The sequence below is a fragment of the Bos mutus genome, chromosome 14, assembly GCF_027580195.1.
Source record: "Bos mutus isolate GX-2022 chromosome 14, NWIPB_WYAK_1.1, whole genome shotgun sequence".
Taxonomy (NCBI): domain Eukaryota; kingdom Metazoa; phylum Chordata; class Mammalia; order Artiodactyla; family Bovidae; genus Bos; species Bos mutus.
In genome coordinates this window covers 34,661,913-34,678,114 of record NC_091630.1, presented here as the reverse complement: position 1 = coordinate 34,678,114, position 16,202 = coordinate 34,661,913, and the positions used below count along the sequence as shown (strand labels likewise).

At 39.3% G+C, this 16,202-nt stretch overlaps 1 protein-coding gene across 1 annotated transcript in view; it reads left to right on the top strand.

The window, feature by feature from the left end:
- Nucleotides 1–1,080: 1,080 nt before the first annotated feature.
- Nucleotides 1,081–16,202, top strand: part of RAD21 (RAD21 cohesin complex component) — a 29,499-nt gene continuing 14,377 nt past the window's right edge. Inside the window, exons 1-3 of the mRNA XM_070382193.1 lie at nucleotides 1,081–1,283; nucleotides 8,651–8,825; nucleotides 15,189–15,318. Of these exons, the coding sequence (XP_070238294.1) occupies nucleotides 8,682–8,825; nucleotides 15,189–15,318 (274 nt within the window). The 5' untranslated portion in view covers nucleotides 1,081–1,283; nucleotides 8,651–8,681. The remainder of the gene's footprint in view (nucleotides 1,284–8,650; nucleotides 8,826–15,188; nucleotides 15,319–16,202) is intronic.

Sequence of the window (16,202 nt, the reverse complement as noted above, 5' to 3'; positions counted from 1 at the left end):
TAATACAGAGGATCAGGGAAGACTCTTGAGGTGGCTTTTCAACTAAGATGTGTGAGATTATCTAACAAAGCAGAAATAAAGTTAGGGATGTAGGAAACAAACTTACGGTAACCAGGGGGTAAGAGGGTGGGGGATAAATGGAAAGATTGGGATTGACATATACACACTACTATGTATAAAATAATAAGGACCTACTGAAGCACAGAGAACTCTACTCAATACTCTGTAATGGCTATTTAGGAAAAGAATCAATGAGTGGATAGACTGTGTGTGTGTATAACTGATTCACTTTGCTATATACCTGAGACTAAAACATTGAAAATCAACTATACTCCAATAAAACATTTTTAAATTAAAAGCAAAAGAAATCAGACAAAAGGGGAAGGGATGGAATTGCAAGACTGTTCTAAGCACGGGGGCCAGCGAGTGCAAAAATCGTGAGGCAGGAGCGTTCGTAGTGCATTTGGTACTTTAAAAGGCGGAGTGACTGGAGCACAGTGAGGTAGAGGGGCCAGGAAGCTTGAGCAGGAGGCGGGGGCAAGACCATTGTATTTTCTTAAGCACTTTGGGAAATAGCACTTAGGCAGATATTATCTCATATAGTCCTTAGATTCCAGACCTTAGCATGTGTTTCAGAGAAGACCGTCTATAAATATAGGTTGAATGAATGAATGAACCCCTACATTTTAAATAACTTATATAATGGTTTTATGCTACCTTAGTTGCTACAGAATCATTAAAATGAATGTGTCAGGGGCACATAAAACTGCACAGAGACAAGTTGTTGTCTTTTTTTTCCCCTTTAAAATAAGCCAAAGAATAAAACTGAATCCAATTAGCGCTTCAGTGGCAAGCACTGTGCGTGAGCCACTTGCCAGTGTCGCGAAACTAGAAAACCCTCTAGCAAGAGAATTCCCTTTGCGCTTGCTCAGTCCGGGGCTGCTTAACCAGAGGGCGGGTTCCTAGGAAAAGGAAATGGTCGCTGCGCCTGCGTCGCTCCTTTTGGGTCCTAGGCTGGCTGCGCAGGCGCACAGGTGCCATTTTTGACCGTAAACATCCTGCCGATTTGAACCGAGGATTTGGGCGGCAGGAAGAGCCGCGGCGTAACGGCAGCCATCTTGTTTGTTTGAGTGAATCGGAAAAGGAGGCGGCGGCTGTGGCGGCAGCGGGAGCTGCTGCGAAGCTACACCGCACTAGGGCTCCCCTCCCTTTCCCCGCCCCCTCCCCGACCCTTTTCCCCTCCCCAGGCCACCCAGCCCGCCCAACTCCCGGCGGAGAGCAAGGTAAGATAATCGGCCGACCCCTTCTTTTGCTCCAGCTTCCCCCCCCACCACCCGTTCCCCGCCGTCTTGCCGTCGGGGAGCAGGACTCCGGAGCGGGGCGGGAGGACGAGGGAGACCGCGGCACAGCCCGCGCCCCGGGACGGAGCCGTGCTGCCTCTCTTCTGAGCTGCGGGACGGCAGCGCCGCCCGCCCCGGGTCCCTGGCCCCAGGCCCGCCGTCGGCCGGGACCCGCGCCGCCTGGGCCCGCATCGTCTCTTGTTAGGTAACAAATGGTCCAGGTCTGTTTCTAGGCCAGAGGAGCCGTTACTCGGCGGGTCCCTCGGGGAGCAGGGGAAAGCCTGGGCCGCGGAGGGCGAGGAGGAGGTTTGAACGAGCCCGCTCTCGGACCGGGCCGCCTACTCCTCGGGTGAAAATGGCTGTCTGGGAGGACGCGGGATTCGGGGCGGGAGGCGGCGACAGCCCGCGATGCCAGCTCCGAGGGGCCGCAACCGTCTTTCGCGCGCGGGTGCCGGGATCGGAGACACGCGGGCCGGGAGGATGCGGCGGGCCCCCAGCCGGGGACTGCTGCTGCTCCCCCTTTCCCCGTTTTTTTTTTTTTTTTTTTTTTTTTTAAGGAAAATGGTTACGATGGGGATAGCAAATGTTAGACCAATAGAAAACGCGACCAAGGGAAGTTGCCTCTGATTCTTGGGAAATTAGCATAATTGGTTTTCCTCCCAGACTTTTCCTGGAGATTGAGGATATTGAATGTTGTGTTTGGGAGGGAGGTGTGTGTTTCTGACAAATAGGAGGTGTTTTTTTCCTCACTGAGAAAGGCTTTGAGAAGGATCTGTAATAGTTTAGTGGTGACACTGTCGAGCTGTGCTGCCAGACTTCGCGACCTTCTTCAAAGAGGGAAATGCTGGAGGGTTTGGCCACCTTTGGATTTGATAGATAGGCTTCCAGCGTTCAAAAACGCGCTTGTGTTTTTAAGGGTTTCTGGTAAAGGCTAGTGTTTATCGGCTTCTCTTTGCAAGCCAAAGTTTAACATCTGCTCTCCTTACGCTGTTTAGAGTAATCATTGAATTCCAGAAAATAAATTTCTGTTTTCTTCCAATGAATGTCAATGCCAGTGAGCTGTGTGATTGTGCAGAATGTTGAAGACAGATTGGGGAAGTTTTTTGAAGTTGCAGGGTCATTAAATTTCTTTGCTATTGTTGGAGGCTGCTAATCAATGACTTTTAAAAAGACGTTGATGGGGACCTGTGCCATATCCAGTGATTAAATTATTTAAGAGTTTGCAGATGAGGTGACAGTAGTGAATAACTCAGTGGACTTTGTGCTTTTTATATACAAGTCAATTATGCTGGTAGCGCATAATCTTCACCTTTTTTTGTGTTTAGAGGCAACACATTACTGCACTCTAGAATTAACTTCTTAAGGATGAGATTCTCCTGGTGAGTTCCAATTTATTGGAACACAAAGATTCTGAGTTTTCTCTCTTATAATTTGGTACAGAAAGGAAAGTTCTTGATGTTGAGAATGAAGATTTTGTGTTTTATGTTTAAATGTTGTGATATCAGAGTTGTTAGGCATGATCTTGATAATTTCTATATATTCTGGAGGAGATTTTTTCCCAGAGTAACAGCGTCTATAAAGGCATTGTGTTGGGTATGATGTTTTAATTCTCAAAATCCTTTTTGGGAAACATCCCCATTTTAGAGCTGAGAAGGCTGAGACTCACATGTTAAATCACTTTTAACAGTTACAGAACAGCTAAGGAGGGAGCTGAACTTGAACCTAGGACTATCTGGTTGTAAAACGCTCCTTCAGAGATCTTTAGTATCAAAAGGGACGCAGCTCTACTGTGTTAGCATTGCAAATACCTTTTGTTCTGGAGACCCTCCCCCCAAACACCCCCCAGAAGACAGTTCCATTCTTACCTGAGTTAGATGTTGATGTTTTCCAAGGTTAGTAATCACTGAATTTCCACCTTCCAGTTTTTTATGGTTAGGAAAAATGAACACCACAGAATAACCAGCCTAATTCACTAGTGACTGGAAAAGCACTCCCAATAGAATTGTTTTTACTTTGAATAGGTGACATTTGTATATGCCTTATGTTAAAAAAAAAAGCCCGTCAGTGCAGAAGGGTAGGCCTTCCTTTCTCACCGGACCTACTTTTCAAAGGTGACCAGTTTCATCAGTTCTGTTTTCATTCTGCAGGTATTTTATGCTCCTGCAAGTGCGTGTTAACATACACGTATAGAGAGAATTCTCTTTTTCAATACTTTATCATCGTTTTGAGAGTGCATAGAATTCTATTGCATGATTGTATTGATTTGCTTAAAATCACTTCTTAGGGGCTGCTGCTGCTGCTAAGTTGCTTCAGTCGTGTCCAGCTCTGTGCGACCCCATAGATGGCAGCCCACCAGGCTCCGCCGTCCCTGGGATTCTCCAGGCAAGGGTACTGGAGTGGGGTGCGTCCCCACTTCTTCTCCAATGCATGAAAGTGAAAAGTGAAAGGGAAGTTGCTCAGTTGTGTCCAGCTCTTAGACCCCATGGACTGCAGCCTACCAGGCTCTGCCGTCCATGGAATTTTCCAGGCAAGAGTACTGGAGTGGGGTGCCATTGTTTTCTCTGTCTTAGGGGCTAGGTAGGTTTTTTTCTAATACTTTTGTTGTAGTCAAGCTGGCAAGGCAACAAAACAGTTAGACTTGTGGGCTCTGAAGTTCAAGCTGCATTTGCATTGAATACTGGTGACCTTTGCCAAGTTCCTTACACCTCTCCTTTTCTTTCTTGGTCTATAAAATGGGCCAGTATTTATCTTCTAAGACTGTCATGAAGAGGATGGACACATAAAATCCTTAGAGCTTAGTAAGTTTAATTTTTGGTCTATCATTATTATACATCAAGTATACCTTTGGCTTATTAATGGAAGCCCAGTTTCTGGCTGGAGAGTATAAGATTTTGCCAAATTGCCCTTCGAAGAGGGCATACCAATTTATACAGCCACTATGTTGCCCTGCTTTTTAACAGATGAGTGAAATATTAGAATGATTTAACATCATTGTAGAAACGTGAGCTGTAATTTGACTTTGGTTTTTTTGAAATATCTTAAATTGCCATTTTTTGCATTCCTGAATATGTTCCTAAATACTAGTCTGCCGTTTCATATCAGATTTTTTACATTACTTTTTAGGATCAGTTTTTTAAAGTTGTTTGCTGCTTTAGAAAAAATTTGATAAATTACGAAATTGGTAAGCTATGTTTCTGGTAAGCAGAAATGTAGGCTTTCTGCTAAGATCTATTGTAAGGGATTTCCAAAATTTAGAATCTTGAGAACTTTTAATCAACCTTTTTTTGTGGGGGTGGGGGGCAGGCTAAAGGTTTGGTATCAGTAAGGGAAAGAAATGCTGCAAAAGGCGAGGATGATCAAATTTTACTCTTATTTAGATATAAGCCAGTAGTTGATCACTACTGTCCATCAGGCTTCCTTTAGTTATTAAGGTGATTTCCTGTTGCTAATTGTTTCCCAGATTAATTTTAGCACCACTCTGCTTTAGTTACTCCCCATCCAATGCCAAGAAAGCATCTGTTTAGGAATCTCTGCCTGGACATAGCTGGGATATTTTAAGCATGGAACTCTTAACCAGCAGCTGAAGTGCTGGCTGTGAGCTACTGACACCTGTTGAGACATGCCAGTTTCAATTTCTAAAATTTCCAAAATTTTTTACATGTATCAATTATGAGATCACTTGGTATATTTCATTTTCATTTTCATTAAATACATATTTAGTATTTGACTGCAGCAGAGTGTTGTAGGAGCTAAATAGTAAGAGTTCTTTTAACTTATTTGGAACATGACTATCTTCTGTAGTAAAACTTGGGGCTTATTGTGCGTAACAGTGACTATATTTCTAAGTCAGTGTTTTTAGTAACATTTCAAAGCCATATTGGATTTCAGCAAAACCCTGTGGACTATATTTATAACTATAGAGGCAGCCTGATTTTTATGCTAACAAACTTTAAGGCTCGAAGTAGAAGTGCTACAACATAGGAGGCTCTTTTTGATTATGGGAAGCATATTTTGATTTACTAGGGTATAGGGTACACTTGAGGTGCTGTTCTTTTGTTTTTTTGATTGGGGGGTGGGGGGGTTAGTCCTTTTACTTTAGGGTGACCTGAATTCTTCTTTAGTTCTTTTCTTAACTCCGCATGTGCAAGAAAAACTTCACAACTTTAGGCAGTTGATGAAGCCTATTTTTTCTTTTGAAAAATTTTTCCTAGTGTGAATTGATGATCCTGAAAGCATCTACTTCAGAGAATGAAAATTCCATCAAATTATTGGCATCAATATGAGGCAGACCTGACCTGATTACTCTTGTACCACCACCCTCCCAAACATTTTTGACAGGCGTGAAATCTCTTGCCTGGAATATGTTTGATATATATGTATTTTCTGTACCTTACTGCAAAGAATGAGCACAGTTTTTAATTGAAAGTACAGTAAGCAAAGTTATTTAAATTTAGGGTCCCTTTGTGAAATCATGAAAATTCAAATTTAGTCTGGATCTTTTTTTCTTAAGCTAATTCAAAAGGAAATTTTGCATTCCCAGTAGCCATTTATGAGATATGCGGCTTCTCTGTACCCTCACCAGCATGAGCTGTTGCCGTTATTTTTTATTTTAGCTCTTAAAAGAGGTGTGAAGTGATATCTCAGTGAGTCTTAATTTGCATTTTCTTAACTAGCAGTGCTGAGCTTGTTCTTAATTTGCCTTCAGTATATTCTCTTCCTTGAAATCCACCCCCCTTTTCTAGTTGGATTTTTTTTTTTTTTTTAACTCTTTAGTTTTGAGAGTTCTTTATTTATACTCTGGATCCAGGTCCTTTTCAGATATGTGGCTTGCACATATGTTTTCTCATTTTCTGTCTTGTCTTTGCATCCTCAGTGGGTTCCTTCATAATAGGTTCTTCCCCTAAAATTTATGGGACGTGTTTTTGGTGTGATGTCTAAAAATTCTTAACGAAGCTTTAGGTGTTAAAGGTGTTTTCTTGTGGTTTTCTTTTTCCCCTTTAAAATTTTATAGTTCTGTATTTAAGTCTGTAATTTTATATAATGGGTGAGATTTGGGTTGAGGGTTTTATGTTTTTGTTGTTGTTTGTTTTGCCTGTGGGATGATATCTAATCACTGAAGTGTCATTTGTCAAAAAGTAGTAGACTACCTCCTTTAAATTCTGCATCTTTGTGAAAAATGAGTTGGACTTAATTGTGTGGATATATTACTGTGTTCTCTCCTCTGTTCCATTGATTTGTGTGTCTTTCTGACTATACAGTAATTGACTATTATACCTCTAAAATAAGTCTTAAAATTGGGTAGAATGAGTCTTCACAGTTTTTGTTTTTCAAATTAGTTTTAGTTATTCTAGGTCTTTTGCCTCTCCTTATGAATTTTAGAAAAATCTTGTTGGTAGCTTATTTTAAAAAGCCTCACTAGAATTTTGATAGGAGCAGTGTTAAAGTTTCTTTAAAAATTAAAGGAATATTCATTGTGCTGTCCAGTTACAGCTCAGACTATTTGTCTTAGAAAGTGAAAACTTATATTCACCAAAAGTCTGTATACACAAGTATTTATAGCAGCTTTATTTGAAATCGTCAAAAAACTTAGAAACAACCGAATGTCCTTCAATAGGTAAAATGGCTAAGCAAATTGTGGTACCATACCCGTCCCAGGGAAGGCTACTCAGCGTCGAAAGGAAACAAACTATTAATAAATGCACCAAACACCTTGATAGATGTTTTAACATGATGCTGAATCCAAAAAGCTATTCCAAAGTCAGATACTGAATGATTCCCTTTATGTAACATTCTCAAAATGATAAAGTTTAAAGAAGATTTGGTGTTTGCCCAGAATTTAGGAATGGTAGGGAGCAAGGGATAGGTGTGAAATAAGTTTTAAAATTTTACTTACTTTTCATGCTTTCTGTAGAAGTATGACTTACCTTTTTCCAGTTACGGACATTTTCGAAAAAAATAGGAATTCATTTGGTGAAAGATTTTTAAAAATCTGTGGAAAAGAAAAACTACATGGTATAAGGGAAATTACAGTTTTACACAGTTCATGTGTTCTCTGAGCTTGAGTATTTCAGGCTGTTTTTTTGCCTTAGTATTTATACATTAGATTACTAAAAGGAAAATAACATACTTGTATTTCTACTAAGAATATTTCAGTCACGATGAATTGTATACTGTATCATTGTTCTTGATTTAGTATTTAAATTATAAGAGGGCAAGTGCTTTCCAAATTCCTGAGTTGAGAAAACTTAGGTAATGCTTCTTTTTAAGGCTCAGCTTTTCTAAACTACTCACTTGTGAAATGGGGCCAACCCACTTACTTATCAACTTGGTGAAATGTAAAATGCTTGACATGAGGTAGCAATTATTGTGTAATGCATTTGGCTGAGAATCTCATTTTTTAAATGGGGTTCTAAAATGGAAATTTCCTCATTGATTAATATCTGTGCTTGAGTGTTTTTCTTCCTGGACATTTTTTTCTTATCATGAGGAATAAATTTTCTAACTTTTGGCCAAAAGCAAACTTACTTCTTACTTTAACAGTTAGTAATCTGGATTGGAATAGAATTAACACTGGATGGAACTTCAAAAAGGGTAGGTTTTCTGATGACAATTTTTACTTACAGTGAAAAAACATACTAGCACTTTTATTGTAAGATAAAAAAGTTTTTTCACTGTAAGTAAAAATTGTCATCAGAAAACCTACCCTTTTTGAAGTTCCATCCAGTGTTAATTCTGTTCCAATACAGATTAGTGTGGCATGAAAGTGATCTGACCTTTGTCCCCTTTTCACCTTAGTATGGGGGGAGCAGTCTTTTTCTTAATGCTATCAAAATTAAACAATAGGTTTTTTTTTGTTTTGTTTTTTTAATTTATACTCTACTTCACTTGAGCCTTTCATACATAGTTCTCAGATTTAAAAGGAAACTTCAGATTTTTTGTGAAAGTCGCTCGGTCATGTCCAACACTTTTGAGACCCCATTATACAGTCCGTGGAATTCTCCAGGCCAGAATACTGGAGTGGGCATCCTTTCCCTTCTCCAGGGGATCTTCCCAACTCAGGGATTGAACCCAGGTCTCCCTCATTGCAGTTGGATTCTTTACCAGCTGAGCCACAAGGGAAGCCCAAGAACAGTGGAGTGGGTAGCCTATCCCTTCTCCAACAGATCTTCCCGACCCAGGAATCAAACCAGGGTATCCTGCATGGCAGGTGGATTCCTTCCCAACTGAGCTTTCAGGGAAGCCTGATTTCTTGTACATCTTGATAATTCGGTTCTCATGTGGCATTTGTGTTAATTTTTCTTCCCCCTCAGGTTTCCTCCTGTTTCATAGTCAACCAGAACAATGTTCTACGCACATTTTGTCCTCAGTAAAAGAGGGCCGCTGGCCAAAATTTGGCTTGCGGCCCACTGGGATAAGAAGCTAACCAAAGCCCATGTGTTTGAGTGTAATTTAGAGAGCAGTGTGGAGAGTATCATCTCACCAAAGGTATGTTTGATGTTGATGTTTTTATTACTTTGTGGATTGTTCACTGATGTGTGAAATAGAATTCTGTAAAAACGATTTCTTAGGCAGGCATCTGTGTATATTGGGGGTAAAGAAAATCCATAAATTAGCCAGAGTTTCAGTTTGATACTCTCTTCTCTAAAAATTCTGTTTCTAAAAATTCTGTTGTGAGTACAAAGATAATTTTCATTTGCCTTTTAATGACAGATAAGCATGGTCTAGCAGTACCCAAATATTTTATATTTGACTTTCTAGATGTTTTTGTACTAAATATGTGTATAGGTGTTTTTGATTGAGGGATTTATAGAACTTATATAAAGTTTTCAAAATAAAGACCCATCATTTGGAAAATTTTACAGGAGCCAGATCTAACTACTTTATCCATATGGTGAACAGTGTCCAGAACACTTGCTCCACCTCAGCTTCACAAGCCTGCTTGCTGTTTCTTGAAGATACAAACCTTTTCCCCATCATAGAACTTTTGTACTTGGCCATGCACTTTCCCTAAATATTTAATTACTGTGTGCCACTAGAATGGAAGGCTTGGGAATGTCCTAACCTTATCTGCTTTGTTTGCTGCTCTGTTTCTAGAAATTTTCTTGATATCCTCTGAAACTTCTGAAGCAGTGGTTTCCACCCTTGGATTTCACAAATAGTATGCCTTAATACATGTTTTTTGTGTTGCCAACGAAGGACCATTAAAACACACAGACACAGAGCTACTGACATCATTAGCATTTCATTGAGGAACAAACAGGTTGATTTAAAAAATGTGTGAAGGGCTAATCTCAAAATAAAGGTATAGTCCTTGAATGTAATTTTTTTATACATATATTACGTCTGTGTTTTAAAGGTCCTCTCCTGGATGTTGTAGTTTTACATATGCATATACACATACATCTACCGGTTTCCCTGTTTTTAAAGATTCCAGATCTCTGGATCAGCATTGGGAGCTACTATTAGAATTGACAGTTAAATGAGAGTAGTTCTTCATTGCTGAAAGAGCAAGAGGATCCAGGAATAAAGCTGGGATGTAGCAGAGACTTGTTCAGAAAAGTTATATGGAAAGATGTTTTACAGGGGAGAAGTGAAAGTTTGATTTGGAATTAGAGTACGTTTTAAAGTTTCTATGGAATTTCAGCCAGTTTTAGAGTTATTAATGTAGAATTTATTGGTGTTAAAGATGTTTTATTATTTCGAAGACAATACTAATTAGAAAACTTTCTGCAAATGGGAAAATAAGTGACCTTTAGTTCTACCACCTAGAGAAACCTTCAGTGTTTTGGTATGCCTTCTAGACCTTCATGGGTGCGTGGGTTACACATGTAATTTTTCTCCCTTTTAATGAATGTATACAAAAACTGCATTGTATGTTTTGTAACAAGACTGCGTTCAGGAAAAGCTCTGTTCATAACTCTGCCATCATTTTAGCAGTTGTATTGTACAGTGTCATAGTGTCTTGCGCACAGAACTTAAAATACACAGGAAAACCCAGAAACACACTTGACTGTAATTGAAGTGAGGTCATTTGTGTTTTCATAAATTCACTGCAGAAACACTAATGTGTATGCTTGGGGGTGGGGGGGGCTGTTGCAGACACTTCTGGGCATGTTTTGATAAATGGCATGCGTACTGCATTAACTTCATAATATTCAAAAAAGCTTTGAATTCCAAAACACATTTGACCCCTAGGACTTCAGATGAAGGGTGATGGACTTGTAATCTATAGTTGTGATTGTGCATGCTTTATTTTCCCAGCTGCGTTTTTTGAAAGGAGGGAGCTAATCCATAGTTTTTCCCAAATTTTCTGAATTGCTCTGGTCTTTTAATGCAGCCATTAAAAATTACAATAATACTATAGACAGAGCTTTTCCTGGATAAAGGCTCATTACAAAACAATATGCAGTTTTAGGTACACATACACACACAAAAAGGAAAATTGTGTGTATGCACATATAAAAGCCTAGAAGGCACGCTAAAATATTACTAAAGATTGCTTTAAGTGGTATGATTATAAGTTTTTATTTTCCTCTTTAAAAAACAACCATTTGGTAACCGTTATTTGTAAAATCTTTTGTTCTGTGTCTTTCTTTAATGTTGATGTTTTAGGAATATGATTGTTGGAACAGGTGACATACTTATTTTTAAGATATCTGATGCATTAACAATGTATTCTGTGGGGAAGTTGTACCAGTGTGCACTGCTGGTCAAATTGAGAAATGTTTTGTTTTTATAGGTATGCTTACTGAATTAGTAAATGGAGAAAGGAGAAATTGAACTCTTTTCTGGAAATAGATATGTGTGGCTAATCTTTAACAAAATCCATAAGCAAATACTGAAGCTGATTTGGCTTTTAAAAAAACACATTTTTTCATGATATGTGCAGAGTATTTTGTACGCCATTAGGGACACTTATAACTTTAAAATCCTTTCTAAATCTCTTTTTCTTTGATTTTGGTTTATTGTGATAGAATGTATCACAATAGATACCTCCACAGGGTGAAATGACCTAAAAATTTCTAATGTTTGTTCTCATTGTGCAGTTCTGGCGGGGAAATGTTGACTTAGTGGTTTAGAACAAGTGTCAGACAGATGGTACACTCAGAACTCCATGCCTTCCCCTGCTCTGGTTGGAACGGTCCCTCTTAGCCCCTGTAGAGCTGTCCTTGGATGTATATAGCCTGTGTTCTTCATCATACCCACACGCTTATTAATGAGCAAGCTCAGAAGCAAAAATTCCACATCTCATTTTAGCTCCTTCTAGACTAAATTATGAACCAAACTAATCTAGAAAGAAAGAAAGCCTTTGTCCAAACACTACCTTTTTTTAAACTATTATCTTCATTTTTAAGTACTTTACTTTGAGGTGATATTGATTTATAACATTATATAATAGATTTTTTATTTCAACTTTTGTATACCGTGCAACGTGCTCACCACCTAAAGTTTTGTTTCCATCCATTCCCATGCAGTTGATCCCTTTACCCCTTTGCCTCTCCCCCATCCCCTTCTTCTAAGGTAACCACTACTCTGTTTTCTGTGCACCACCTTCTAAAAGTTGCTAATTCTGGACAAGATAATGGCATACCATGGTTGAGTTTTTTGCCTCCTTTTTTTCTCACGTGAAGGATTAGGCGTAGTCATTATTAATTTCAAATTTCCTAAGGCAAACCATAAAGGGAGAGTCTCATTTTTCCGTTGAGAGCAGTGTTTTAATTGGGTAAGAGATTCATCATCGGATATGTCTTAGATTTAGTCAGAAATTTATTACAGTTTTAAGTAAGAATTTATAACTCTAAACTTCATAAGAATCCCTTAAGATTATACAGTAAAAGTGAGAAATAGATTTAAGGGACTAGATCTGATAGACAGAGTGCCTGATGAACTATGGACGGAGGTTCGTGACATTGTACAGGAGACAAGGATCAAGACCATTCCCATGGAAAAGAAATACAAAAAAGCAAAATGGCTGTCTGGGGAGGCCTTACAAATAGCTGTGAAAAGAAGAGAAGCGAAAAGCAAAGGAGAAAAGGAAGGTTATAAGCATCTGAATGCAGAGTTCCAAGGAATAGCAAGGAGAGATAAGAAAGCCTTCCTCAGCAATCAGTGCAAAGAAATAGAGGAAAACAACAGAATGGGAAAGACTAGAGATCCCTTCAAGAAAATTAGAAATACCAAGGGAACATTTCATGCAAAGATGGGCTCAGTGAAGGACAGAAATGGTATGGACCTAACAGAAGCAGAAGATATTAAGAAGAGATGGCAAGAATACACAGAAGAACTGTACAAAAAAGATCTTCATGACCCAGATAATCATGATGGTGTCATCACTGACCTAGAGCCAGACATCCTGGAATGTGAGGTCAAGTGGGCCTTAGAAAGCATCACTACGAACAAAGCTAGTGAAGGTGATGAAATTCCAGTGGAGCTATTCCAAATCCTGAAGGATGATGCTGTGAAAGTGCTGCACTCAATATGCCAGCAAATTTGGAAAACTCAGCAGTGGCCACAGGACTGGAAAAGGTCAGTTTTCATTCCAATCCCAAAGAAAGGCAATGCCCAAGAATGCTCAAACTACCACACAATTGCACTCATCTCACACGCTAGTAAAGTAATGCTTAAAATTCTTCAAGCCAGGCTTCAGCAATATGTGAACTATGAACTTCCTGATGTGCAAGCTGGTTTTAGAAAAGGCAGAGGAATCAGAGATCAAATTGCCAACATCCGCTGGATCATCGAAAAAACAAGAGAGTTCCAGAAAAATATCTATTTCTGCTTTATTGACTATGCCAAAGCCTTTGACTGTGTGGATCACAATAAACTGTGGAAAATTCTTCAAGAGATGGGAATACCAGAGCACATGATCTGCCTCTTGAGAAATTTGTATGCAGGTCAGGTAGCAACAGTTAGAACTGGACATGGGACAACAGACTGGTTCCAAATAGGAAAAGGAGTAAATCAAGGCTGTATATTGTCACCCTGTTTATTTAGCTTATATGCAGAGTACATCATGAGAAACGCTGGACTGGAAGAAACACAAGCTGGAATCAAGATTGCCAGGAGAAATATCAATCACCTCAGATATGCAGATGACACCACCCTTATGGCAGAAAGTGAAGAGGAGCTCAAAAGCCTCTTGATGAAAGTGAGAGAGGAGAGTGAAAAAGTTGGCTTAAAGCTCAACATTCAGAAAACGAAGATCATGGCATCCGGTCCCACCACTTCATGGGAAACAGTGGAAACAGTGTCAGACTTTATTTTTTTGGGCTCCAAAATCACTGCAGATGGTGACTGCAGCCATGAAATTAAAAGACGCTTACTCCTTGGAAGGAAAGTTATGACCAACCTAGATAGCATATTCAAAAGCAGAGACATTACTTTGCCAACAAAGGTCCGTCTAGTCAAGGCTATGGTTTTTCCTGTGGTCATGTATGGATGTGAGAGTTGGACTGTGAAGAAGGCTGAGCGCCGAAGAATTGATGCTTCTGAACTGTGGTGTTGGAGAAGACTCTTGAGAGTCCCTTGGACTGCAAGGAGATCCAACCAGTCCATTCTGAAGGAGATCAGCCCTGGGATTTCTTTGGAAGGAATGATGCTAAAGCTGAAACTGCAGTACTTTGGCCACCTCATGCGAAGAGTTGACTCATTGGAAAAGACTCTGATGCTGGGAGGGATTGGGGGCAGGAGGAGTAGGGGACAACAGAGGATGAGATGGCTGGATGGCATCACTGACTCGATGGACATGAGTCTGAGTGAACTCCGGGAGTTGGTGATGGACAGGGAGGCCTGGCGTGCTTCGATTCATGGGGTCGCAAAGAGTGGACATGACTGAGCAACTGATCTGATCTGATCTGATCTGATCTGATGCTTTCCAGTCAGGTAATAAAAACTAAAAGGGGCTTAGACAGGAAATTAGCAGTCTTGTTTAACTAGAAGTTTTAGAAGTAGGAAGATCTAGGATTGGTTCAGCAGTTAAAACATGTCATGCAAGGACTCACCTAGACTTATCTTTCTTAGTTTGTTGGCTTCTTGTCCTTGTCTTCACGCCTGTGCCCTGTGGTTACAGGGCTACTGCAAGCAGTTGTAAGCCCCACCTGCTCACAGCACAGGAGGGGAGAAGGAAGAGAGTGTTCAGTTTTTTTGTGGAGATTTTTGTTTTGTATTTTTAATTGGGAAAGTCTCAGAATTCTCTGACCTAGTTAATACTCCTTGTTAGTTGAACTAGGCTATATGCCCACTCAGAAACAAGCATCAGCACAGATGAACGAGACTGTCATCTTTCAAGTCTGGGGATGTTCACTTCCCACATAAAATCAGAGTTCAGTTAATTGACAAGGAGCAGTGACTCTGGATTGGCATCCAAAAGTGTCACATACTTAATGTGCTAATGGTAACACCTCATGGGTTGCCTTAATACTTGCTTAATAGCTACATTCATTAATAGCTACATTCACATCCATGTTCATTCATGGATTTCTGTCAGTCTGTTCTCGTGTATACTCAGGAAATTTACACGTGAGAAAAAATATACATGATTATGCCTCTGCTGCTAAGTTGCTTCAGTCGTGTCCGACTCTGTACGGACCCCATAGACAGCAGCCCACCAGGCTCCCCCGTTCCTGGGATTCTCCAGGCAAGAACACTGGAGTGGGTTGCCATTTCCTTCTCCAATGAACGAAGGTGAAAAGTGAAAGGGAAGTCGCTCAGTCGTGATTATGAGGTAACTTCAAATAAATGGTTAAAAGTATGAAGATATATAAACTGCCTATAAATTGCACAATATACAGGCTTTGAAATTTTCTCTAAAACCAGAACATTACTGTATAAACTAATGTTAATCCGCAGGTGAAGATGGCACTCCGAACGTCAGGACATCTCTTACTGGGAGTAGTTCGAATCTATCACAGAAAAGCCAAATACCTCCTGGCAGATTGTAATGAGGCATTCATTAAGATAAAGATGGCTTTTCGGCCAGGTATTGTTGACTTTTTTGTTTTAACTTTGAAGTTCATTGTGTTCAGGGTGAAAACTGCTAAGCATGTATTTCTAGATGGGCATAGTTTGTTTTAATTGCAATACAAGGAGCCCTTCAAAAATGGGCAAAGCTTGGAGAGGCAGTGTTTCAAGGGAGATAGCCCATTTCAGTTTTGTTCTATGAATGGAATTATGGCAGACCTTTTTTGTTATTCCTTTGGAGCTGCCCTTTTAATTCCTTTTTCAGCAGTCATCAGAGGTTGAAGTGTTGAAAACTCATTGTTTTATGTTTTTAAAAATACAGCTCAGAAAAAAAAATGTTAAAATTTTAATGTAGTCTTAAAATCAAATTCACTTTTAACTGAAGTTGTTAAAACTTTTTTAAACGTTCTCTATATTTCTTTGTTGTTTTGTTTTAGGTAATAGTTGATTTCTAAAACTGAACCCTTAGAACCAAACTTCGATCTGCATAGATAATTACAATTGTATAATTTTTTTAAGTATTGATGAAATTTTATTCTGATTAAAACAATCTCAGTGTGTAGGAGAGCTGCTTTATACTGTTAATTTCTACTGATGTTGTATTCTTCTATTTCAAATTATTGTAACATGAATAGTGCAATCTTTGAGATTCTAAGATTTGATTAAAAGTAAAATGCTTAGGCAGAGGCCATGATACTTGATTGTTTTCTACTTTGTGGCTACTAAGCGTATTTTGCTAAAATAACATTTTGTTTCTTTTTATCTTTTAAATCAATGCATGTTTATTATAGACCACTTTAAAATATAGGAGGAAATGTAAAGAAAATAAAAATAATTTAATCCCACTTTTCTAGAATAACTAATTCCTCTTAGCATTTGGGATACTCTTTTGCAGTCATTCCT